Genomic DNA, 24,970 nt, shown 5'->3' with positions numbered 1-24,970 from the left:
ATTGGAATAGCTAGATAAAGTGGGCGGATGGGCAAACTAGATGGGTCATATGGTCTTTTTCTGCCATCATGTTTCTGTGTTTCTAACAAAATTACTGACCTCATAGATATGGTTTAATGAGTGAGAGTCAACATAATTTTTGCAAAAGCAAGTCTTGCCTTGCCAATTTACTAGATTTATTTGAAGATGTAAATAAGCATGCAGATAAAGCTTTTCAGAGGCATTTGACAAAGTGCCTCATGAGAAACTTCAGGAAATTGGGAGCTCATGGGATAGGAAGCAGTGTCCCCTTGTGGATTGGTAACTGGATGAAAGACAGGAAATGGAGGATAGGGCTAAATCAGTTTTCCAAATGGAGAAAGATTACTAGTGGATTGACTCAAGGGTCTGTTTTGGGACCTGTGCTATTTAGCATATTCATAAATGATCTAGAGAAAGGAACAATGAGTGAGGTAACCGAATTTGCAGATGCCATAATTGTTTTGAGTCATCAAAAAAGCAAATCATGAAGAATTGCAAAAGGAGTTTGTGAGACTTAGGAGACTGAGCGTCTAAATGGCAGATGCAATTTAATATTGACATGTGCAAAGTGATGCACATAGGAAAACATAATTCTAACTGGGTTCCCTATAAGAGAAATGAAAAGGACTGCCTTGTGTGGCTCAGTGTGCGGCGGCAATCAAAAAGGCAAATAGGAATTATATAGAAAGAAAGAGAACAAACCTGAGAATATCCTAATGCCTTGGTATAGATGCAACCACACCTTGAATAATGTGTGCATGTCTGGTCACCTCATTTCCAAAAAGGCACAGTGAACACAGAAAAGGGTGACAAAAATAATAAAGGGATGGAAAAGCTACCTTTTGGAGAGGGGCTTTTAAACTAAAACATGGGGGAAGCCAGACGTCGCTCAGCAGTGCATGATTCGGAGGGCGGCATCTTCAATGGATGATAAAACAACAGAGGAATTAGGGTATTCTGCTAATTTATATTCCACTTTCCAGCACTTCAAAGCAGATTCAATTTAGGTACTGCAGATATTTCCCTATCCCCAGAGGGCTTACAATCTAAACTTTGTGCCTGAGGCAACAGAGACTTGCCCAAGGTCACAAGGAGCGACAGCGAGATTTGAATTCTGGTTTCCCTGGTTCGTAGACCACTGCCCTCACCACTAGGCTACTCCTCCACTCCGGTAGAGAAGTTCCAATAAAAGCAATAGTAGCCCGTGCATCTATAAGTAAAGAACCACCTGAATTAAAAGATGCCAAAATCCCCCTATCAAGTGATAGGCAGATTCTTAATACTAACAAAAAACATACTTCAAAATGTCTGTGTGTTAATGCTACAAGACTGAAAAGTAGATGGGAGAGTTAGAATGTATAGCACTAAATGAAGAGGTAGATATAATTGGCATCTCAGAGACCCGTTGGAAGGAGGATAATCATTGGGACAGTGCAATATCAGGGTACAAAATGTATTGCAATGATGGGGGGGGGGGGGGGGGGGGGTCAGTGCTTTATGTTAGGAATGGCATACCATCCAACAGGATAAAGATCCAGCAGGAGACTAAATGCACAGTAGAATCCTTATGGGTGGAAATTCCATGTGTGCAGCAGTAGGGTTTTACTTCCGTCCACCTGGACAAAATGAACAGATGGACAACGAAATGCTAACAGAGATTAGGAAAGCAATTACATTTGACAGCACAGTAATAATGGGAATTTCAATTACCCCAATATTGACTGGTTAAATGTCACATCAGGCAATGCTAGGAAGGTAAAGTTTCTAGATGAAATAAATGACTGCTACATGGAGCAGTTGGGCCAGGAACAGACAAGAAGGGGAGCTATTTTAGACCTAATTCTTAGTGGAGTGCAGGATTCGGTGTGAAATGTAACAGTGTAGGGATGTGCAGCTTTTTTCTGATGGATGAAAATATCGTACGATATTGTCTAATCCGTCAAGTATAGGGGGGTCCCCGAAAGCAATAGGAAACCCCCACAAAATTTGTGTGGTTTTCTTATCGTTTTGGAGGGGGGGGGAAGAAAGGATACACAACCCCCCCCAAATCCACCCTGACCCTTTAAATCTAATTATTTAGAATCCCCCTCCCTCCCGACCCACCAAAACTTTCCTAAAGTACCTGATGGTCCAGCAGGAGTCCCGGGAGCAATCTCCCGCTCTCGGGCCATCGGCTGCCACTAATCAAAATGGCGCCGATGGCCCTTACTATGTGACAGGGGCTAGCAGTGCCATTGGCTGGCCCCTATCACATGGTAGGAGCAATGGATGGCAGCCGACGGCCTGAGAGCGGGAGATCGCTCCCGGGACCCCCGCTGGACCACCAGGTACTTTAGGAAAGTTTGGGGGGGGGGTCAGGAGGGTGGGGGATTCTAAATAATTAGATTTAAAGGGTCGGGGTGGGGGTTTTTTTTCGGCTTGGGACAGCCGGAAAAAAAAAGCGGGCAGAACCGCGAGAAACAAAGATTTCCCGCGGTTCTACGAACCGGATACCGGAAACTATTCCGGAACAGATTCACATCTCTAAGAGCCACTCAGCAACAGTGATCATAGTTCGATAAAATTTAACTTAATGACTGGGAGGACATTAAGTAAATCTACAACTCTAGCACTAAACTTTCAAAAGGGAGACTTTGAGAAAATGAAGAAAATAGTTTACAAAATAACTGAAAGGTGCAGCTACAAAGGTTAAAAGTTGATGTCAGGCATGGTCATTTTTTAAAAATAATTTCTTAGAAGCCCAGTCCAGAAGTATTCTAGAGACAGGACTGAGACTGTGCAGAGAAGGGCAACCAAAATAGTGAGGGGTCTGTATCGGAAGATTTATGAGGAGAGGCTAAATGATCTGAATACCTCTACCCTGGAAGAGAGGAGGTGCAGGGGAAATATGATACAGACCTTCAGTTACCTGAAAGGTTTTAACGATGCACAAACTTGAAATGCTTTCCATTGGAAAAGGTAGAACTAGTGGTCACAAAATGAAACTCCAGGGGGTACAATTCAGAACCAATGTCAGGAAATATTTCTTCACGGAAAAGGTAGTGGATGCCTGGAATGCCCTTCCAGAAGAGGTGGTGAGGACGAAAACAGTAAATGAAGACAAAAGGGCATGGGATAAACACTGTGGATCCCAAAAGGTTAGAGGTTGGAAATGAAGAAAAGGGTGCATAGGAGTAATCTGCATGGAGCAGCAGTTACTACCCTGAATAGAAGGCATGGGGATTACTACCATTAACTGATGCTTTTGACGCAACTGCAACGTTGCTCTCTTCAGACAACAGCTAACCCTGGGCCCCTGACTTTTACAGTCCAGAATACGGATATGTAGGTCAGGGAAAAAGCACAGGACTTTGGCCACGTCCAAAAGAAAAGCATGTTGAAGTAGCATTGTATGAATTATCACGAAGGGTGCTCACTATGCAAAAATGATGCTAGCGGTAATTTTCTGTACGAGTTTGACAGTTTCTTGGTTTTGATTGTAAATATTACTATGCTTAACATAAGGCTTGAGGGTAACCTGCACAGAGCGGCAGTTATTACACTTAACAGAAACATGGGGGTAACCTGTACGGAGCAACAGTTACTACCATTAGAAGCTTGCTGGGCAGACTGGATGGACCATTTAGTCTTTTTCTGCCTTCGTTACTATGCATGCCATGCATTAAAAAAAGTGAAAGGAAGGCCAAATGACTGCAAACATGGTTAAAAAGTGAAGTGAAAGAGGCTATTTTAGCAAAAATCTTCTTTCAAAAATTGGAAAAAAGAATCCATCTTAAGAAAATAGGAAAACGCATAAGAATTGGCAAGTTAGATGTAAAACATTGATAAGGCGGGATAAAAGAAATTGAAAAGAAGTTGGCCATAGAAGCGAAAATTCATAATAAAAATGTTTTAAAATATATCCAAAGCAGGAAGCCTATGAGGGAGTCGGTTAGGCAGTTAGATGGTTAAAGGGGCACTTAAGGAAGATAAGGCTATTGCAGAAAGACTGAATTAATTCTTTGCTTTTGTGTTTACTGAAGAGGATGTTGGGAGGCTATCTGTGCCAGAAACTGTATTCAGTGGTGATGATTCAGAAGAACTGATACAAATCACTGGAAAACTGGAAGATGTAATAAGGCAGAATGACAAACTAAAGAGTAATAAATTGCCCGGAACTGATGGTATATTCCCCAGAGTTCTGAAAGAACTAAAAAAATGAAATTGCAGATCTGTTACTGGTAATTTGTAACCTATCAGTGGAATCGTCCCTTGTGCCTGACGAATAAAAGGTAGCCAATGTAACCCTGATCTTTAAAAACAGTTCCATGGATGCTCTTGGAAGTTATTGAATACTACATCTGGGAGACTGACCGGTGCCAGGAAAAATCGTGGAAACTATTATAAAGAACAAAATCATAGAACATATAGAAAGGCTTGGTATAAGGGGACACAGTCAGCATGAATTTAAACAAGGGACATCTTGCCTCACCAATCTGCTACTTTTTATTTGAAGAGGTTAATAAACATGCGGCTAAATGGGGAGCTGTTGGATGTAATATATTTGGATTTTCAGAAGGCATTTGACAAAGTCTCCCTTGAAAGAATCCCAAGAAAATTAAAAAGCCATGGCATAAGAGGCAATGTACTATTGTGGATTGCAACTGGTTAAAAGATAGAAAACAAGAGTAGGGCTAAATGGTCGGTTTTCTCAGTGCAGAAGGGTAAACAATGGAATGTTTACAGAGATCTGTACTGGGACCTGTGCTTTCTAATGTACCGGTATTTATAAATGACCTGGAAAAGCAACAACGAGTAAAGTGGTCAAATTTGCAGATAAAATTATTCCGAGTTATTAAATCATAAGTGAGTTGTAAAAATTGCAGGTGGACCTTGAACAACTGGAAGACTGTGCATTGAAATGTTGATGAAATTTACTACGAACAAAGTGATGCATTTGGAGAAAAGTAACCCACACTGTAGTTACACTAGGTTAGGTTCTATATTAGGAGTTACTGCCCAGGAAAAGGACTTGGGCCTCATAGTGGACAATACTTTCAAATTCTCTGGTCAATATGTGGCGGCAGTCAAAAAAGCAAACAGTTAAGAATTATTAGGAAAGAAATGGAGAATAAAACAGAAAATGTTATAATGTCTCTATAATCACACCATGGTGAAGCTGCACATACTGGGGTAGATTTCATAAATTTGCGCACACGAGTACTTTTGTTTGCGCACCAGGCGCGAACAAGAGTACGTGGGATTTCAATAGATACGCACGTAGCTGCGCGTATCCATTAAAATCCGGGGTCGGCGCGCACAAGGCTGCCCAAAATTGGCAGCCTGCGCGCGCCGAGCTGCACAGCCTGCCTCTGTTCCCCTACCTAACCCCCCCCCCCGGTCCTATCTAACCCCCCCTACCTCTGTCGCAAAAGTTACGCCTGCTCGAGGCAGGCACAACTTTGCGTGCGCCGGGCCGGCTGCCACGCACCATGTTCCGGTCCGGGGGCTGGTCCGGAGGCCGCGGCCATGCCCCGGGAACGCTCCCGGGCCGAAACCACGCCCGCGGCACCGCCCCTGGGTGACGCGCCGGCCGCATCACGCCCCCCCAATGACGCGCGTATCGCGACACCCCCCCCCCTAGGAAAGCCCCAGGACTTACGCGCGTCCTGGGGCTTTGTGCGCGCCGGAAGCCTATGCAACATAGGCTCGGCGTGCGCAGGGGGTGTTTGGGCCAGGTTTTCGGGGAGTACGCACGTATCTTACACGCGTACCCCTTTGAAAATCTGGCCCACTGTATGCAATTCTGGTTTCCGCATCTCAAAAAAGATATAGTTGCATTGGAAAAGGTACAGAGAAGGGCAACCAAAATGACAAAGGGGATGGAACAGCTCCCCTATGAGGAAGGGCTGAAGAGGTTAGGGCTGTTCAGCTTGGAGAAGATATGGCTGAGAGGGATATAATAGATGTCTATAAAATGAGTAGAATAGAACAGGTAAATATAAATCGGTTATTTACTCTTTCAAAAAATACAAAGACTATGGGACATTCCATGAAATTAGTAAGTAGCTCATTCAAAACATTGGAAAAAAATTATTTTTCACTCAATGCATAATTATTTATTTATATATTTATAAACTTTTATATAGCGCCATGCATTTGCATATCACATCGGTTTACAATTAACGGGAATTAATCAAACAACGTGCTTTTTAGGAAAGGGAAAATTAAAGTTACATATAACATATAATTAAGCTCTGAAATTCATTGCCGGAGGATGTGGTTAAGGCAGTTAACATAGCTGGATTTTTAAAAAGGTTTGGATAAGTGCCTGGAGGATAAATCAAATTGTTATTAATCAAGCAGACTTAAGAAATAGCCACTACTTATCACTGCACGATAGCATCTATTTACTGTTTGGGATCTTGCCAGATATTTGTGACCTGGCTTGGCCTGTGCTGCAAACAGGATACTAGGCTTGTTGGACCCTCCATCTGACCCAATATGGAAGAGGATAATAGCAGGATAGTGCCCTTGTCTCCTCTGCATAAATGTTCGAATCACCTCAGCATGGGTGAGCAGTCCAGAACCCCACAGGGAAGAGGTGGAAATCAATAGTTGTCCATCTGGCAAGTTCAGAAAACTAACAGCAAGTATATTGTTGTCCGATCTGAAGGTAGTTAGCTTAATTGTGCCCTTGGTGTAAGGATTATTTTATTCCTGCGTTAATGACCATGGAGTGAAGTGTTTTGACTGCTTCAGGTTTTGTTTTGGTGATGATTTGGAAACCAAACCAAAACAATGACCTTTCAGTTGTCTTAGCTTTGACACAGGATACCAAAGAGCTGAAGGCTGCATCAGACCCCTATAAGGGGAGTGGTCAGCTTTCAGCTTGATTTCTCTGTCTCCAGGGAGACATAACCCCCACTCATCTGGACTGATCTGGCAGGACTAAATGAAAGGAAATCAACAGTCAAGTTGAAATTTCATCTCCCCCCATTGTATAAAATAATTGTATTCACGATTGATATATAAGAGAAATTTATGGAGTTGCACTCATAACTGATAAACTGAGATTCTACTGAATTTAATTAGTGATTGATATACAGAGGCTTCAGAGAATCTGAAGTGTGCTGAGAATTAAAAGGCATTTTTAAAGGGGGCAAGGACCAACTTCAAAGGGTTAAAATAATAAAAGTCCATATTGCCAATGCGGTTAACAGTCACTATATTTTTGGATGAGGAAAAACGCAGGTTCAGTCTGAACCCACTTACATTAAATGCTTCACAATCTGCTCTGAGTGAGGAGTTTGCAAGAGCCATTAATTCCCATTAGATTCATGTGAGCTCATCTCCTCTTTCAAATCTGCTTAACAATGTATGAAACAAGGCACTGTAATCAATGCAGATGAGAGTTTGGTGTTTACAGAGATTTGTATTATATAAATTGACTGGGAAGAGTCCCAAGTTTTGTAGGGGGAAGAGTTCAAGAGCTTCTGTTGGGAGTGATAATAACTGAGTAGGCTTTATTAAATCCAGGATTTAAACCATATGGGATAGTTACCACTAGCAACTTACTCCTATTAAACCACTTCTATTACACAGCTTTCGCATTCGACCAAGTCTCATCATTCTCCAGCTTCTTGAATGCATTGAATACCCAAAGATACCTCATGTCTGTAGGGCAGCCTAAGCTGTACTGATAGTGAAAGCAACACAATTTCTTCTCTTACTGACGGAGATGTGGTGAAATGTGTCCAACAGAAGCTCCCTGGAAAGGAGACAAGAGGCCAAACTACAGGTCACAAAACCCCAGAACAAGAAGACTACATTTCCCAGAAGGGACTGGGAGACTATAGACCAATGGGGCTCTGAGGTTGGCGCTCCTGACAGTTGGGAGGGTGAAGACTCCAATCTCCCTGCAAATGAGGGGGAAATATATCGTATAGCACTAGAGAGGAGGAGGAGGGGATTTTCCTATGATGCAGGAGAGTAAATTCCTCTGCAAGAGGAGACGACGGAGGTGGGAGAGATGGGCAAGCCTGAGAATATGGAGTTGGAAAACTGAAAACTTTTTTTTTTAATTTTCAAAGAACTGTTTGCTTGCATGTACTTTTCCACTGAACCAATGAAGCAGTGGGAAAGGTTCAGAGGCCTGAAAGCTTTGTTTTGTTCAGAAAGAACTGTGTTTTGTTTGCAAATGGTTTTCACCGGGCCAGGGAAGCAGCGAGATAAGGGGCTGGTACAACGGCCAGGGAACAAGGCCTCTGCAGGGCTATTTTCTTTTGCGTCTTTTCCCTTTTATTTGTGTTTCCTCGAAGCAGCCATAAGATTGAGACAACACAGAGCTGGCGGCAAGGAAGGCCTGGGAAAACGCTAAGCGAAAGGAGCATTTTTGTAATCAGCTACTGCAGAGGGTAACTGGCAGGGCGGGAAAAGCCTGTGTTCCTGTTTTGTGCAAGATCCCAGAAGGAGAACTGTGACGGGGGAACAAGCCCACACGTTAACAGTTACACAGGATTATCCAACCAATAATAAATCTGATATGAAGAAGGGCAACAATAAAATGCATCACTCATATAAAATAGAAAAAAATGCCTAAGCATAAATAATTAGAAAGTGTATATGCATACAGTATCAATAAATACGGAGCTAGACAGTGCTTTCTGGGGCATGGTATTTGTTTAAAGGCAAGCTAGGTGACTTTCTACAAGTGTCTGCTTTCCGAGGTAGCTGCAAAACGTGCAGGGTACTTTTAGGGCACGCACACTTTGCAGGCAGCCAGCACAGGGCCCAGGTATGCCTGCAGATTTCTTCCATAAACACACACCCCCCACCTCAGCTTAACATTCCCCTCTTCCTCCCCAAGCCGCTGGGAACGGCTCTTTGTAACTCCACTAAAAGCATTCACCCCAGGGAAATCCATGCAGACTTTGAGAGCAAGGCAGAGGAGGGCAGTTTTCAGCCAGGCCGGGTAAATGGCTTTGAAAATTGCTCTCATCCTCAGCTTGGACAGATGCCTAAACAGAATTTCCATTTAACAAAAAGAATTAACGGTAAATAAAATAAATATTGCAAAATTGGTAACATTTTCATTTGGAAACTTTTTTCTGTTTTGTGAATATTAGAAAGTGTACGGGATCAAATACAACCCTCACCCCCAGCAATTCTTATATAAGAAAGGAAAAAAAAAAAAAACTTACGCACGTGGGGGGGGGGGGGGGGGGGGGTTAGGCGCGCCGGGCCTATTTTAAAAAGGCCCGGCGACGCGTGTAAAGTCCCGGGACACGATTTCGGAGCGACCTTGGAGGGAATGGGGGAAAGCCATCGGGCCTCCCCTAGGGCTCGGCGCGCGCAAGGTGCACAAGCGTGCACCTTGCGCGCGCCGACCCCGGCAGCGCGTATGTTATAAAATCGGGTGTACATTTGTGCGCGCCGGGTAGTGCGCACAAATGTACCCCCCGCGCGTAATATTAAAAATCTGCTCCAATATGCGCAGACCACAGACATAGGCCTGCATGCATCCAGGAAAGTAGACTCCTTCAGTTAAGTGAATTTTTTTTTTTTTTTTGGACCTCTCGGTTTCTTCTTTGCTCTTTTGGCAGGGCTGGTGCTTCCATTAGGCAAACTAGGTGGTTGCCTCGAGCACCAAACGTTTTGGGGCAGCAAAATTCTGCCAGGGTAGGGGCCAGATGGTTGCTGTGCCAGGGCCAATACCGCTAAAGAAGAAAGAACTGTGCTGGAGCCTGCGTCAATAGATAAGTTGGAGAAGGGAGGTGCATGACCTAAAGACTCACCTACCGGAGCCAAATACTCTTGTACTGCACCTGTCTTTTGGGTTTCCAGCTTAATCGGAATCATCCTGTGTTGGGCTACAGCACCATGAGCCTTCATTTGCAGAGTTTCCCTCCCCACTCACTTAGCCCTGTCATTGCAGAGATGGTCCTTGGCTGGGAACCACATGCCAGGGCTCCTGGAATCCTGCAATCTGAGGCTCTAAATCTAGTCACACAGTATTGCTGTTGCACAATGACTGGGCTTCCCTTCTCCCACTCATCCCGGGTCCCAGCCAGCCCAGGCAGCAGAAGACCTGAGCTGAAAATCAAGCCCAGATCTCTCCACACGGAAGTGCAAAGTGCTTACCCTGAACTACGAGGCAAGCCTTCCTGTCTTTAATTTTTAAAAGGCTCAGTACAAACGTGAAAAAGAAATAACTGGAAGTTCCTTTATTGCACTTTTAGTGTTTAAAGATTAGATTGATGTCCCCTCTTTTGCAGACCCCTATGTGCATTACATGGGGGTCTGGCACATTTGCCGACCCAGAGGAGCCTGGGCAAGCCCCAGCTGTGTTACCTGACAGGCGCTCTGTAATGTCGTTCACAGCTCTCCCACTGAGGAACTTCACTCTGCTTGCGAACGGCTGCAGGAGCCACACGTTATCTGAAACGGACAGAGGACTACCATTAATTATTTCGCCATGGCCGCTGAAACAAGTTAAATCAAAATATTTCATCAGCCACATAGACATCCACAAAAAGTACTGCAAGAGTTTGCTCACCACTGAGTTCAAACTTAATACCATGGCAAGGCCACAAGAAAAAGCATGAGTTCTAATTGCAGATCAATAACTAATTTTGTTACAATTACAGGTTTTGAGGGGTGTCTTTACAGCAGGGGTAACATTCAGATACTGTGGATATACATTATGCATATACATGTGAAAGAATGGACTTTGGCAGGGGTAAGACAATTAGGTGTACTTGTTGTCAAGAATTGGGAGGGTGCTGGTAAGATGCAGTGATCTTTGTAGAGGGAGAAAATTCTACCCCGTTTCATTGCTGTGGGCCAAAGGCTGATTGAAAAAGCCACGTTTTAGAAGCTTTCTGAAGGCTGGCAGTGGGTTCCAGAAGAAGGTTGGTGCAACACCTTGGAAAGGGTTTTGCCTGAAGCTTACACGCGCAGTTCCTTGAGAATAGGCACCGTTGACCGTCGAGCAGGTTTGTGACCACGAGCGGAGGGAGCAGGATGGCAGGGTGGTGAGATGGTTACTAAGGTAGAGAGGTATGTTACCTGCAAGGGTCTTGTGGGCTAGGGTTTTGATTTGGAATTTTATATAGTAGGGAGCCAGTGGCAGGCCTTTAGGGAAGACATGATCTTGTCAGATTTGTTTTTGTTACTCAGTCATACTGCAATATTTTGTACAAGTTGCAGTCACCGGTTCAGTTTGATGAGCAGTCCAATGTATAACAAGTTGCAGTATTTCTGGGCAGGAGATTACAGAGGTCTGGGTGACTGCTGTCAAGGCTTAAGTCATTGAGAAGAGTCTGGAGATGTCGTAGATGAAGAAAGCGGCTTTCGTCATTGCTTGGACTTGTGCCTCTGCTGTGAGGCTTGAGTCTAGAAGAAAACCTCCGTTCTGAATCGCTTAACCCACGGCTGGGCTCAGGTCGCTGGGTGAGCTGCTGGACAACTTGGCCTTAGCGTTAAAACGACGGACCCAATGGGGGCTCTGCACCCCCTGCCATGAAATCCTCTGGAGAAGATCCAAAGGGGAAGGGAAGAACCACTCGGATGAGCCAGCTGATTAGGACACTCCCTGTTCAAGTCTGAGATGCCAAATTTATCAGTAAGAATGGAATCGCTGATGGATGAAAGGTTTTTCATCATGTGCAAATTTATATCTGGAAATAATGACATGCTCAAATAGATGCAAAATACATTTTAAAAATGTCCATGATTCTTCTCCTTTAAACTCACCAGAATTGAATTGTATGTGTGCTATACCAATACTTTGGTGGGTGCTGATCTTTCTTCCCTTCCCAAATAAATATGATTGCTGGGGTATAAGGGACTGGGTATCCCATAAGAACATAAGCTGCCATACTGGGTCAGACCGAGGGTCCATTAAGCCCAGGATCCGGTTTCCAACAGTGGCCAATCCAGGATACAAATACCCAAACATTAAAAAGATCCCATGCTACTAATGCCAGTAGTAAGCAGTGGCTGTTCCCTAAGTCACCTTGACTATTTATTATTTATTTATTTATAACTTTTCTTTACCGAAGTTCAAATAACAGAGTTAATTATCACTCCGGTTTACATTGCAACCATAAAAAAACAGTGACAACGTTGTCTTACATAGAATAATAGACTAATAACAGTTTATGGGCTTCTCCTCCAGGAATTTGTCCAAACTTTTTTTAAACCCAGGTAAACTAACTGCATTAACCAAATCCTCTGGCAATGAGTTCCAGAGCTTAATTGTGCAATGAGTGAAAAATAATTTTCTCCAATTTGTTTTAAATGTGCTACTTGCTAACTTCATGGAATGCCCCTTAGTCCTTCTATTATCCGAAAGAGTAAATAACTGATTCACATCTACCCGTTCTAGACCTCTCATGATTTTAAACACCTCTATCATATCCCCCTCAGTCATTCTTTCTCCAAGCTGAACAGTCCTAACCTCTTTAGTCTTTCCTCATAGGGGAGCTATTCGATTCCTTTTATTATTTTGGTTGACCTTTTCTGTACCTTCTCCAGAGCATCTATATATTTTTGCGGCGAAAGGAATTGAACACAGAACTCAATGTGCGTTCTCACTATGGAGCGATACAGAGCCATTATGACATTCTCCATTTCATTCATCATTCCCTTCCTAATAATTCTTAACATTCTGTTTGCTTTTTTTTGACTGCCGCAGCACACTGAGCTGACAAATTTGTATGTATTGTCCACTATGACACCTAGATCTTTTTCCTGGTTGGTAACTAACATGAAACCTAACGTCATGTAAGCATCACCTTGCACTTCTCCACGTTTACTTTCATCTGCCATCTGGATGCCCAATCTTCAAGTCTCGCAAGGTCCTCCTGCAATTCATCACAATCTGCTTGTGATGTAACAAATCTACATCCTGGACTGGATCCGGCAGAATAAGGACTTTGTTGAGTTCAGTTCAAAGGTATAGAAGGCAACATCTGAATCCTCAGACATGCTAACCAAGGGCTGACTTATTCACTTCCCCTCCACTGCTGCTGGACGGAAGTCCTCTGTTCCTTTCAGGGAAAAGAGCAAGGCCACAAGCTCTATCAAATGGAAACTTTCCCTTCATCTTGTTATGATTAGTGAGGTTTGGGTGGACCCTTGGACACTGTGGCAGCTGACCACGCCCATGGGGGGAAGTCCCGTGAGAAGCCACAGGTCAGGCTCAGCTTAGGACACACAAACACAGAGATTGATCTTTTATTAGACAATGTGATGAAGCCACCAGAGGTGGCAGTAGTGAGCAGTAGAAGTAGCCCACCTGGGCTAGTATCTCTCAGGCGCTGGAACAGCGACTCCTCCGGTAGCAGAGCTGTAGTGAAAAGAACTGAGAATAATGAGTACAGTGGAATATGCACAAGCCCAGTATAGAGAACACCAGGATAGGGAGAGCAGGCCCTCGAGGAGCGAGTACCTGATCCCTGAGAGGCTTGTAGGAGATGGCACCAGGGCTGGAACGGAGTCAGGCCCTCGAGGAGAGAGTACCTGGTTCCAAGGAACAGCTCTGAGGTGAAGATGGTAGTACTCACTGGTGTTGAAGATAGCGAATCCTTCCAGGCAGAAGAGAAGGTAGGAGCAGGCAGAGAGTCAGGGAACATGGGCCCTCGAGGAGCAAGTACCGGTTTCCTGATAGCAATCTGAAAAGCAAGTGAGCATTAAGAGTCCAATGGAATTGGAGGCAGACTAGCTGGGTACGGAGAGCAAATCCCATCTGTAAGAATCCCCCTTGCTAACTCAAAGGCTAGCAAACATTGTAGGCTTTAAATATCCGGGCAGTGTGACGTCATCACGGGGGGACGCCCCTGAGGTTCGCGCCAAGTAGGAAATAAGAGAGAGGGCCACGTGGCATGCACGCCCAAAGGTACTAGTGGAGCATGGCGGGAGGCAGTGCCCAAGCCAATCCAGGAACGCCGGAGCAGGCAGACGCCGCGGTAGCCAGGCATCCATCTGCAGCAAGAGGAGGAGCAAAGAAAGAAAGATAGGCGGAGTGAAGCCGTCAGGGACGGTTGCAACAGTACCCCCCTTCAAACAGCGGTCTCCTCTGCGGGTACCAGGTTTAGGTTTCCAAGGATGCAAGAGATGAAACTGATGGAGCATCTCTTTGGCAAGGATATTAGCCAGAGGCTCCCAAGAATTTTCTTCAGGGCCAAAACCTTCCCATGAAAGAAGGTATTCCCAGGTTTTACCTCATTTGCGGATATCAAGAATGGCTTCGACCTTGTATTCTATGTCATCTTCTGCATTAATAGGAGATGGTTCCTGAGATTTGGAAGAGAATTCACTGATGAGTGATTTCAGAAGTGAAACATGAAAAGCGTTATGGATGTTCAATCCAGGTGGTAACTTCAGACTGTAGGTAACATTGCCAAGACATCGGAAGATTGGAAATGGTCCAACATAGCAAGGAGCAAATCGAGAGGAGGGTAACTTCAGTCTAAGGTGCTTAGTGGATAGCCAGACTTTGTCACAAGGTTGAAAGACAGGTGCTTTGGAATGATGAGCGTCAAACCTTTTTGGCTCGATCACTCACTTTGAGTAGTATTGCTTTCGTCTGAGTCCATAATTGATGGATTTCTTCAGCAGTGGATTGAGCTGCTGGGGACGTCACAGAGAGCTTCAGTGGAAGTGGCGGTGATGGTAAGCGTACATATACCACTTCAAATGGTGTTGATCCAGTTGATGTTTTTGGATGAGAATTAATGGCGAATTCAGCCCATGGTAACAGTTCAGCCCAGTTATTCTGATGACAGCTCGCATAGGCCTGAATGAACTGTTTCAGGGTCCTAGACATCCGTTCTATTTGGCCATTAGATTGAGGATGATAGGCAGATGTATAATCTAGAGACATGTCAAAGAGTTTGCACAGGGCCTTCCAGAATCTTGTCGTGAACTGTGATCCTCAATCCGAGACTATTTATTTATTTATTTAACACTTTTTTATACCGACCTTCATAGTAATAACCATATCGGATCGGTTTACATTTAACAAGGGTATAACTGAAGCGTAACTAAAGAAAATTAAACAAAAGAGGTGAATAAGGCAAAGTTACATTCAACAAGGGGTAAGAACTTGGAAGCTTACGTAGCTGGAAGAAAGGTAAAGGCAGATAATAAACAAGAAAATACAATAGAGAATACAGGTTAAAGCTACAGGTGCTTTAACCTAGCAGTGCCATAGTCCATCGTTCATGAAAAATCAAAGACCATCGTCCAGATAAGAGAAGGGCAACTAGTGATTATCTTGGGGATCCTCAAAGGCTTGGTGAAAGAGCCACGTCTTGAGTTTTTTTCTGAATGTTAACAGGCATGGTTCCAATCTGAGGTCTGACGGGATGTTATTCCAGATCAATGGGCCTATGTGCTTCGGTAGGCCATGGAGGTGAAAGATATGGACTATGAAGAGCTTCGCAAGTTCAGAGGCCGAGGGTAAGCCAGGCAGTGCCACGAAATGGGCCATCTTGCTGAAGCGGTCGACTGTGACCCAGATGGTATTCATACCTCCAGAAAGGGGTAGATCAACTACAAAATCAGTAGCGATATGCATCCAGGGCTGTTCCGGAGCTGGAAGCGGTTACAGCAATCCCCACAGTTGGCCAGAAGTAGATTTGTGCTTGGCACAGTTGGTACATGATGGCATATAGGAGAGTGTATCTTCCTTGATAGTTGGCCACCAATAATACTTCTGTAGCTTCAGCAGGGTACAGTGTTGACCAGGATGGCCAGCCAGCTTGGAATTGTGCGCCCAATAGAGCACTTTCTTTCTGAGATGCTTTGGCACGATGGTCTTACCAGCGGGCACAGAATGAATAGCTGCTAAGACGACTTTCTTCGGGTCGATTATGTGCTGCGGCTCTTCCGGAATATCCTCCGAGAGAAAGGAGCATGATAGGGTATCAGCTCTGGTATTCTTGTCTCCGGAGCGATATTTGAGCACAAAGTCAAAGCGGTTGAAAAATAAGGATCATCTAGCTTGTCTATGGTTAAGACGTTGCGTATGGCGGAGATACTCTAGATTCTTATGGTCCGTAAACATGGTAATTTGATGTTGAGCGCCTTCAAGCCAAGGCCGCCATTCCTCGAATGCCAACTTAATAGCCAAGAGCTCTTTGTCACCGATCCCATAATTCTTCTCTGCCGGAGAGAAACGTTGTGAGAAGAAGAGCAGGGACGTAAAGACTTGGAGTCTCCAGTCTGGCTCAGAATAGCCCCCACACCGATGTCAGAGGCGTCGACCTCTACGATGAATGGCTTGTTGGAGTCCAGATGACGTAGGCATGGTTCCGTGGAAAAGGCAGTCTTTAAATCTTCGAACGCGGAAGTCACCTCCGCAGACCATTTAGAAGCATTGGCCCCTTTCTGGATCATAGCAGTCAAGGGCACCTTTAAATAAGAATAGCTCTTTATAAAGCTTCTATAGTAATTAGTGAACCCCAAAAATCATCTCAGGACCTTCAGGCTGGTAGGTTGTGACCAATTCTTGATACTTTCTAATTTTTGGGGATCCATCTGGAAGCCATCTTTAGACACAATGTAGCCAAGAAAAGGCACGGAGTCTTTATGGAATTCGCACTTGGATAGCTTGGTGTAGAGTCTGTGTTCTCGGAGTCTTAGTAGAACTTGCTTGACGTCTTCTATATGAGTAGACAGATTCTGAGAAAATATCAGGATGTCATCTAGGTACACGACGACACTCATTTATTTATTTAATGATTTTATATACCAACATTCATCAAAGATATCACATCGGTTAACAGTAAAACAGTAAACTACACTTAAGATGCGTTTGACATGAAACAGGCGAAAAAATATATACATTGCCATGAACAAAATATATGTCAGAAAAAATATGTCAGAAAGATTAACTATATATGGATAAATGGAAGTTCAAGATCACTATATGACAGAATATAATGGTTCAAAGAAACCTACAATCAGAAAGACTGTATATATGAGGCGGTATGTAAATGGGAACTATATACATTGCACAACAAATATTATATACATTGCACTACAAATACTAATAAGATTGCTTCAAGTATATTGAGAATGTTTAAAGAATACAAACGGAGATTATCAATTACTTGCAAGATTGCTTCCATTATACTGCAGGATTTGGGAAAATTGAACATGAGACGTGGAAGTCGACTCAAGGAGATGAATGGGAATAGTGAACATTTATCATGGAAATAGTATCAAGGAAGTGCATTAAGGAAAGGGGATGCCTCAGAAAATAGACATAAGGAGGAGGAAGGGACAGTGGGAGAGTTGAGTGTGTAAGGTGTAGGGTGAATAGACTGGCTGGTGTTAGGTGTAAGCTTTTGTGAACAGCCACGTCTTAAGTTTCTGCTTGAACATGTTTTGGCAGTCCTTCTGGCATAGCTCAACTGGCATTGTATTCCAAAAGGCAGGGCCAGCTACGGAGAGTGCACATGCTCTTGTGGAGGCCAGGTTGGTGTTTTTGGAGGAGGGTGTATGAATGGTAGCGAGGTATTGGTGTCTGGTAGGTTTAGTTGACTCGTGGAGTATCAATGAATCGTTGAACCAATTCTTCTAAGGATTGTGAAGTGCCTTATATATGATAGAGAGAGTCTTATATTGGATTCGGGTTGGAATTGGGAGCCAATGTAATTCCTTTAGTACGGGTGTTATGTATTCGTTTCTGCACGTGTTAGTGAGGATCCGGGCAGCTGTGTTTTGTAGTATTTGGAGAGGGTGGATGGAGTTTTTCAGTAAGCCTAGGAGGAGTGAATTACAATAATCAATTTTAAAAAATATTGTAGTTTGAAGTACTGTATGAAAATCAGGAGGGTGGAGTAAGGGTCTTAATTTCTTAAGTGTGTGCAATTTAAAGAAACACTCTTTTAAAGTGGTGTTAATGAATTTCTTGAGGTTGATGTGCTTATCGAGGATGACCCCTAGGTCCTGTACCTGTTGAGAGAATGGGACTGGTGGTGATAGAGAGTGAAGCAGAGGAAGGGTGTTGGGGTGACTTTGGGATTAAATAAGCATGATTTCAGTTTTTGCAGTGTTCAGGGCAAGGTGAATGTTGGTTAGGAGCTTGTTGATTGAAAGTAGAGTGGATTTCCAGATATTCATGGCATTAGGAAGTGTGTCAGATACTGGAACAAGTATCTGCATGTTATCTGCATAGATATAGTGGGGAAGCTTGAGGTTGGAAAGGAGGTGACAGAGTGGTAGGATGTAAATGTTGAAGAGGGTGGAAGACCGGGAGGAACCTTGTGGGACTCCTTGGTCGAGGGGTATTGCTTTGGACTCATGGTTTCTGATTTTGACTTTGAAGTTTCGATTACTGAGATAGGAATTAAACCAGTTGTGGGCAACACCTGTTATTCCAATTTCATTTAGTCGCTGCAGGAGGATATTGTGGCTGATGGTGTCAAATGCTGAGGATATGTCTAGGAAGACTAATATATAAGCTTGTCCTTTATCAAGGCCTTTAATAAGTTGGTCTGACAGGGAAAGGAGGAGAGTTTCTGTGCTATGGAGTTTCCGGAATCCGTACTGTGAGGGAGCAAGGAGTTGATTGTCATCAAGGTGTTCTGTGAGTTGCTTATTGATTGTTTTTTCAAGGATTTTTGAGAAGAACGGAAGGTTTGAGATGGGGCAGTAATTAGACAGATCAGTGGGGTCGAGTTTCGGTTTCTTCAGTATTGGCGTGACAATAGCTTGTTTGAGGGGGTTAGGTACAAGGCCTGAGATAATGGAGGCATTTATAATGTTGGCTATGGGTTGGGTGATTAAGTTAGGGATAGAAAGGAGGTGTTTTGTGGGGATTGTGTCTGAGAGGTGGGAGGAAGGTCTGGCTCTCTTAAAAAATGATTGTATTTCAAGGGCGGTGGTTTATTCTAATGAGTTAAGGCCTTTGGGAAGGTTTTTTGGGAAGGCCGGGTAGGCTTCTTGTGAGGTTTGAATTGGTGAAGAGGTGGGGGAAATCAAGTCAGCAGTTTGTTGATTTTATCTTGGAAGAATGTAGCGAGTTCTTCTCTTGTACAACAAATCCCATAGAATGTCATTCATCATGTTCTGGAACACAGCGGGTGCATTACACAGGCCAAAGGGCATTACAAAGTACTCAAAATGACCATCTCAAGTGTTGAAAGCCGTTTTCCACTCATCACCACTGCGAATCCGGACTAAGTTGTAGGCCCCCTTCAGGTCAAGTTTCGAAAATATCTTGGCCCCCTGAAGCAGGTCAGACAGCTCTGAGATTAAAGGCAGGGGGTAACGGTCTTTAATCGTAATCTCGTTCAGACCTCGATAGTCGATACAAGGACGTAAGGTTCATCCTTCTTCCCCACAAAGAAGACGACTTTGAAGGTCTAATGAACCCTTTCTGTAAATTCTCCTCGATGTACTCAGACATAGCCTTATTCTCAATTGCAGAGAGTGGATAGACACGTCCTTTAGGAGGATCAGTGTTTGGTTTCAGCCGAATGGCACAGTCATAAGATCTGTATGGAGGGAGGATATCAGCAGCTTCTTTGGAAAACACATCACTGAATGATGTGTATTGAGGCGGCAGTCCTGCCATCACTGGAGTTGTAGGCATGCAGAAAACAGGAGAAACTTCCTTGAGGCAACTGCCATGACAACCTGGGCCCCAGCGGGAGAGTTCCAAGGAGGACCAGTCGAATTGAGACTGATGCAACTGCAACCAGGGTAACCCCAGAACAATAGGGTGCATGGCCTTTTCTAACACAAAGAAGGAGATTGTCTCCGTATGGAGGGCTCCGGTGCAAAGAGTCACTGGTTCGGTGCGAAGAGTCACATCACCGGGCAAAGGCTCTCCACGGATGGAAGACAAGAGTAGTGGAGCTTCTAAAGTAACGAGAGGAGTCCTCAAATGTTCCACTAGACGTCGAAGTATAAAGTTGCCTCCTGCCCCCAAATCCACAAGGGCAAGAGTTTGGATTGTAGACAGTCCACAAATCAGGGAGACTGGTAGAGAGAGCAGAGGAGGAGGCAAGGTAAGGCCTAAGAACAGTCCTCCTGCAGGACTTAGGCCCGTCCGTTTTCCGGACGAATAGGGCATGTTGGGACATCGTGACCAGCTTGTCCACAGTACATACATAACCCTTGCCTCTTCTGAAGTCTTCTCTCTTTTGGAGTCAAATGACTGCGACCAAGTTGCATCAGTTCTTCTCTACTGGCAACAGGCACTGCTGGAACCACCCGAGGTGCAAGTTTAGCATGAGTCTCCTTCTGAACCGGTCCTTTAGTAGGCTTGAGTTCTTTCACCTTATCACGAAGCCGGTGGTCAATTCTAGTAGCCAAAGCCACTAATTCATCCAGCGAGTCAGGTGTCTCACGAGCGGCAAGCTCGTCCTTCAAGCGGGTATTCAGACCTCTGAAGAAGAGAGTTTTCAGGCATTAGGTTCCCAGCATAATTCTGTAGCAAGAGTCTTGAACTCTATTGCAAAATCAGCCAGTGGTCGGTTGCCTTGCTTCATGTCTACCAGGTCTGAACCAGCAACAGTCACTCGAGCAGGATCATCGAAAACGGATTTAAATAATTCTAGAAATCCATCAATATCCTGCAGGATTGGATCCTTACGTTCCCACAGCGTTGAAGCCCAAGACAAGACCCTTCCATCAAGATAAGATAGAATATAAGTAGTCTTGGCGTAGACTGTAGGGAAGTGTGCAGGCTGCAATGCGAAATGCATGCAGCATTGGTTTAGGAAACCTCTTGTTCTTTGAATCTCTCCAGAGAAAAGAAATAGAGCAGCCAGAGGTACCATTGTCTTTATAGTTACTTCAGGTAACTGACCGTCATTACTGGAAGTAGCACCTTGCGTCTTCTGTGCTTGTAGCTGATGAAACGCTGAAGTGAGTTTCTCCAATGCATCTTGTAGTTCAGCAATGCGTAGGGCCAGGTCTGGAATGGCCTGCAAGGCATTGAGCTGTGCAGGATCCATGGAGTTAGCAATCTATTGTAAACTGTGAGGTTTGGGTGAACCCTTGGATGCTGTGGCAGCTGACCACGCCCACGGGGGGAAATCCCGTGAGGGGCCACAAGTCAGGCTCAGCTTTAGGACACACAAACACAGAGATTGATCTTTTATTAGACAATGTGATGAAGCCACCAGAAGTGGCAGTGGTGAGCAGTAGAAGTAGCCCAGCTGGGCTAGTATCCCTCACGTGCTGGAACAGCGACTCCTCCGCTAGGAGTGCTGTAGTGGAAAGAACTGAGAATAATGAGTACAGTGGAATTTGCACAAGCCCAGTATGGAGAACCCCAGGATAGGGAGAGTAGGCCCTCAAGGAGCGAGTACCTGATCCCTGAGAGCTGAGAGGCTTGAAGGGGATGTACTCACACAGCGGTTCCACGTAGGAGATGGCACCAGGGCTGGAACGGAGGCAGGCCCTCGAGGAGCAAGTACCTGGTCCCAGGGAACAGCTCTGAGGTGAAGATGGTAGTACTCACTGGTGTTGAAGATAGCGAATCCTCCCAGGCAGAAGAGAAGGTAGGAGCAGGCAGCGAGTTAGAGAACATGGTCCCTCGAGGAGAGAGTACCGATTTCCTGATAGCAAGTGAGGCCCCCGAGGAGCGGGTACCTCATTAGCATTAAGAGTCCAATGGAATTGGAGGCAGAGTAGCTGGGTACAGAGAGCGAATCCCATCCCTAAGAATCCCCCTTGCTAACTCAAATGCTAGCAAATATTGTAGGCTTTAAATATCTGGGCAGCGTGATGTCATCACGGGGGGACGCTCCTGATGTTCGCGCCAAGTAGGAAATAGAGAGGGCCGCCCGGCACGCGCGTGCCCCAAGGTACTAGTGGAGCATAGCGAGAGGCAGCGCCGAAGCCGATCCGGGAACGCCGAAGAGGGCCGCAGACAGACGCTACAATAGCCAAGGCATCCATTCACAGCAAGAGGAGGAGCAAAGAAAGGTAGGTGGAGTGAAGCTGTCGGGAAGGGACGGTTGCAACACAGCTCTCTATACCAGAGAAAGATCAAAATCTTTTCTTCTCCAGACATGGGCAAATTTCAGATTGAAGATTTCTTTCAGGGGGACCTCTGAAAGAAATCTTCTCCCCCACTGCATTCCCAGTCCGGTTGTGCAAAACTGAACCACTCTCTTTCCCAGAGAATGTAGTATCCCTTTCTCTTTAGTAAGGAAAGTTTTTAAATGTCCATTCCCTCTAGGTCTTTCCGACTCCAAAACAAGTGTATGGTGACTCACAGAGCTCTATGGCCTGTGTTTAGTTCGTTCGCCTTTTCCTTCCTTCTTTCCTTCCAATGAAACAAGCTATGACTGAAATGCTCAATCTTCTCCTTCCTTATTAATCATTTGTCCTTCACTTAAGATCTCTATTTGGTGATATTTTTTGCTTCCTTGTCCCCTGCTCCAGGCAAATAAACGCCTACGCCAACCTTTAGAAATGGATGAAGTTGTGCACATGCATTTATCCGCGTAGCTATCCGATGTTCCGACAGGATTTATGCGGGTGACTTTCGCTTGAATATTGGTTCAGTTTGTGCCAGCTTAAAAGTATGCGCGTCCCCTCAGTTTCAGGTGCACGACTGAAAAATGTACCCAAAGAGGATCTAATGCCCAATTGTGCTGAAAACATCCTTTTGGGTGGTATCATCCTCACACTCATCTCAATTCTAACAGAGGCATAAAGAGGACAATTTTACCTAAGTTGGCGATGAGCTCATCGAGAACTTTAATAGCTGCTGTGTAAATACCGGGATTCTTGCAGTTCAGTTTATCAGTGACCGGAGTTACTAGGGAGATTAAAACGTGGTGCAGGCTGTCCTTCAGCAGAGGGATCATGACTGCCATGGACTCCAAAGCATACTGGTTCACTTTCTTATTGGAGTCCTGAAGTCTTGGAGTGAAGGAGTCAAAGATCTAAAAAAAAGAAACAAGCATTTCTAGGCATGACTTGTGATCATGTTTAGAAACAGTAGGTAGATATTAAAATGAAGAGACCTTTCTATTGTACTTGTAGTTATTTTATGCTACTTTATATTAAAGCATTCAGGGTTCAGGCTGCTAGTGTTTGTGAGAAAGTAAACTGTGTAAATGCCCCTTATGGGGTAATTGTGTATCATCATGCATTAAAAAGTCAGCAAATGTGAGTATAAATAACACCAGTTTTCCAGCTTTGAAAATTATCCCACCAAATCTTCCCACATGACGTACACCTGCTAAAATGCACATATTTTTCATGAAAATTTATGTGCATAAAATCGAAAAATATATGTTCAAGTCCAAAACCCCTTCCCAACTCTGCCCCTAGGAACGCTGCTGCTCAGTCCAGGTAAACTTACGCAAAAATTAGCAATGTGTACATAAGTTTACTCGCATATCAGATAGGCAGTTTTATAAAAGGCCATTTCTGCATGTAAAACACTGTCTCTTTGAAAATTACTCTCCAAGTAAAATTATTTTGTATATTGAGTGTGCTACGCTGCAAGCCAAATTAAAAATGCCCTCGGGGGCAACTACAGGGCCAAGTGAAACGCTATCATTGTGACACTATAGGCTTAAAAACTGATTTGCACATGGCAGAAAAAAATTAAACGGGACTGCAAGACTTGTACACACCACCGTTTTATGTTAGACATGAGTTTAGGGCTTAAAAGCAGAAAATCTGTCCGCCGACGTGGGAGTGCCTCCAAACCTCTCTCGTCTTCCTCTGGGCAGAGTCAACGCTGTGCTCTTCCGTGACTCATCGGAGGTGAAACCAAAGTGCTCCTTGAGATGGCAGGCAAAGGAGCGAGCGTTTGTGCTGGAAACGGGGCCTATAACATCTGTCGGCAAAATGCCAAAATAGTTCTTTACAGGCGAGATTGTCACAAATTGCACCAGGTGTTGGCACCGTGTGTTTGCCAGTGCCTGCGTGTGGCGATCTTAGCTGTGAAACCTGCCAACGGAGGCAGAGCTAGGACTCTTCATGCTTCCCTTTCCAGGTGAAACAGAGCTAATGTTTCCCTTCAGATGTACCTTAGTCCCATTGGAGGGCTAATTTTCAAAGCCATTTACCTGCGTAAAACATATGTAACCCCCCACCCCAGAGTGCCTGTCCTGCACGGGTGAGGCCATAAAAGAATTTATAAGTTCTTTGGGGCAGGGACCCTGGCTAGCTGTAGACACTGGTTCTTTTCTCCCTCGAGGTGTAGGTCCTTTGTTGGCCGAGGGAGAAGTTACCTTTCACAGCCCCACGTGCTAAGGGTGTCTTTTGTAAGTCTATGTACTCCTTGGAGAGGATTACACTATAGGAAAGTTCACACTGTAGGCCTATGGTGCAAAAACTACTCCAGTCGCCAAGGTGGTGTCCAAATCAAAGTTTATTTTCGGATAATAAATAGTGTAGTGGCACAATTCACTCTGTCATTAGCTCCACAGGTAAGGTTAACTTGATTACAGGTCCTTCTCTCAATCTGTGAAAGATTTCCTCACAGGAACCCCGGGCATCTCCACCCTCCAGGGTGTGGAAAAGTGAAGGACTTGGGTAGAGGAAGTATCCTTTTTTAGGAAACAGGGATCCCCCCTTCAACCCTGTGTAAGAACAGATAAAAACAATCTTGACAGTGAATTGCAAATCCTCTCTCTCCCTCCAGAGGTGAAGAAACCTGGGGGGTGCCCTCAGTGATATCAGAAAAGTTCTTATTCACAGTTTTGTTAAGCCCTTTGCTTTTGTTTCCTTGTATCTGGATCCCCAATGGAGGGATCCTTCTGGAACAGCAGCTCCTGATGTTCCCTTCAAGTAGCAAAGGGGCAGCCAAACACTTCCTCCTGAGCCTCAAAACAAAGTCTCTGCCCTAGTAAAACAAATCAACAGCGGAGGGTCCTGGCACTACCTCCTAACCTAACTTCACAAAACCTATAAAATACTTCCCACAGACTCCCTCTAAGGAGCTGCTTAAAAACCTCACAGAGGGACGGCCATT

General features: G+C 44.5%; 1 protein-coding gene across 20 annotated transcripts in view; it reads right to left on the bottom strand.

The window, feature by feature from the left end:
- Positions 1-24,970, bottom strand: part of TOGARAM2 (TOG array regulator of axonemal microtubules 2) — a 149,969-nt gene that overhangs the window by 7,986 nt on the left and 117,013 nt on the right. For 17 of the 20 annotated variants that reach the window (XM_029592985.1, XM_029592980.1, XM_029592991.1 and 14 more), the window contains 2 exons: positions 22,709-22,925; positions 10,354-10,440 (listed from right to left, as the gene is read on the bottom strand). In XM_029592985.1, coding sequence (XP_029448845.1) covers positions 10,354-10,440; positions 22,709-22,925 — 304 coding nt within the window. Of the gene's footprint in view, positions 1-10,353; positions 10,441-22,708; positions 22,926-24,414; positions 24,579-24,970 lie in introns of those variants that run through there. The other 3 variants (XM_029592975.1, XM_029592992.1, XM_029592993.1) reach the window with 3 other exon arrangements.

Source organism: Rhinatrema bivittatum, chromosome 3 (genome assembly GCF_901001135.1).
Source record: "Rhinatrema bivittatum chromosome 3, aRhiBiv1.1, whole genome shotgun sequence".
Classification (NCBI taxonomy): domain Eukaryota; kingdom Metazoa; phylum Chordata; class Amphibia; order Gymnophiona; family Rhinatrematidae; genus Rhinatrema; species Rhinatrema bivittatum.
Note: the sequence above shows the minus strand (reverse complement) of the source record. Positions and strands in the feature narration are given on the sequence as shown.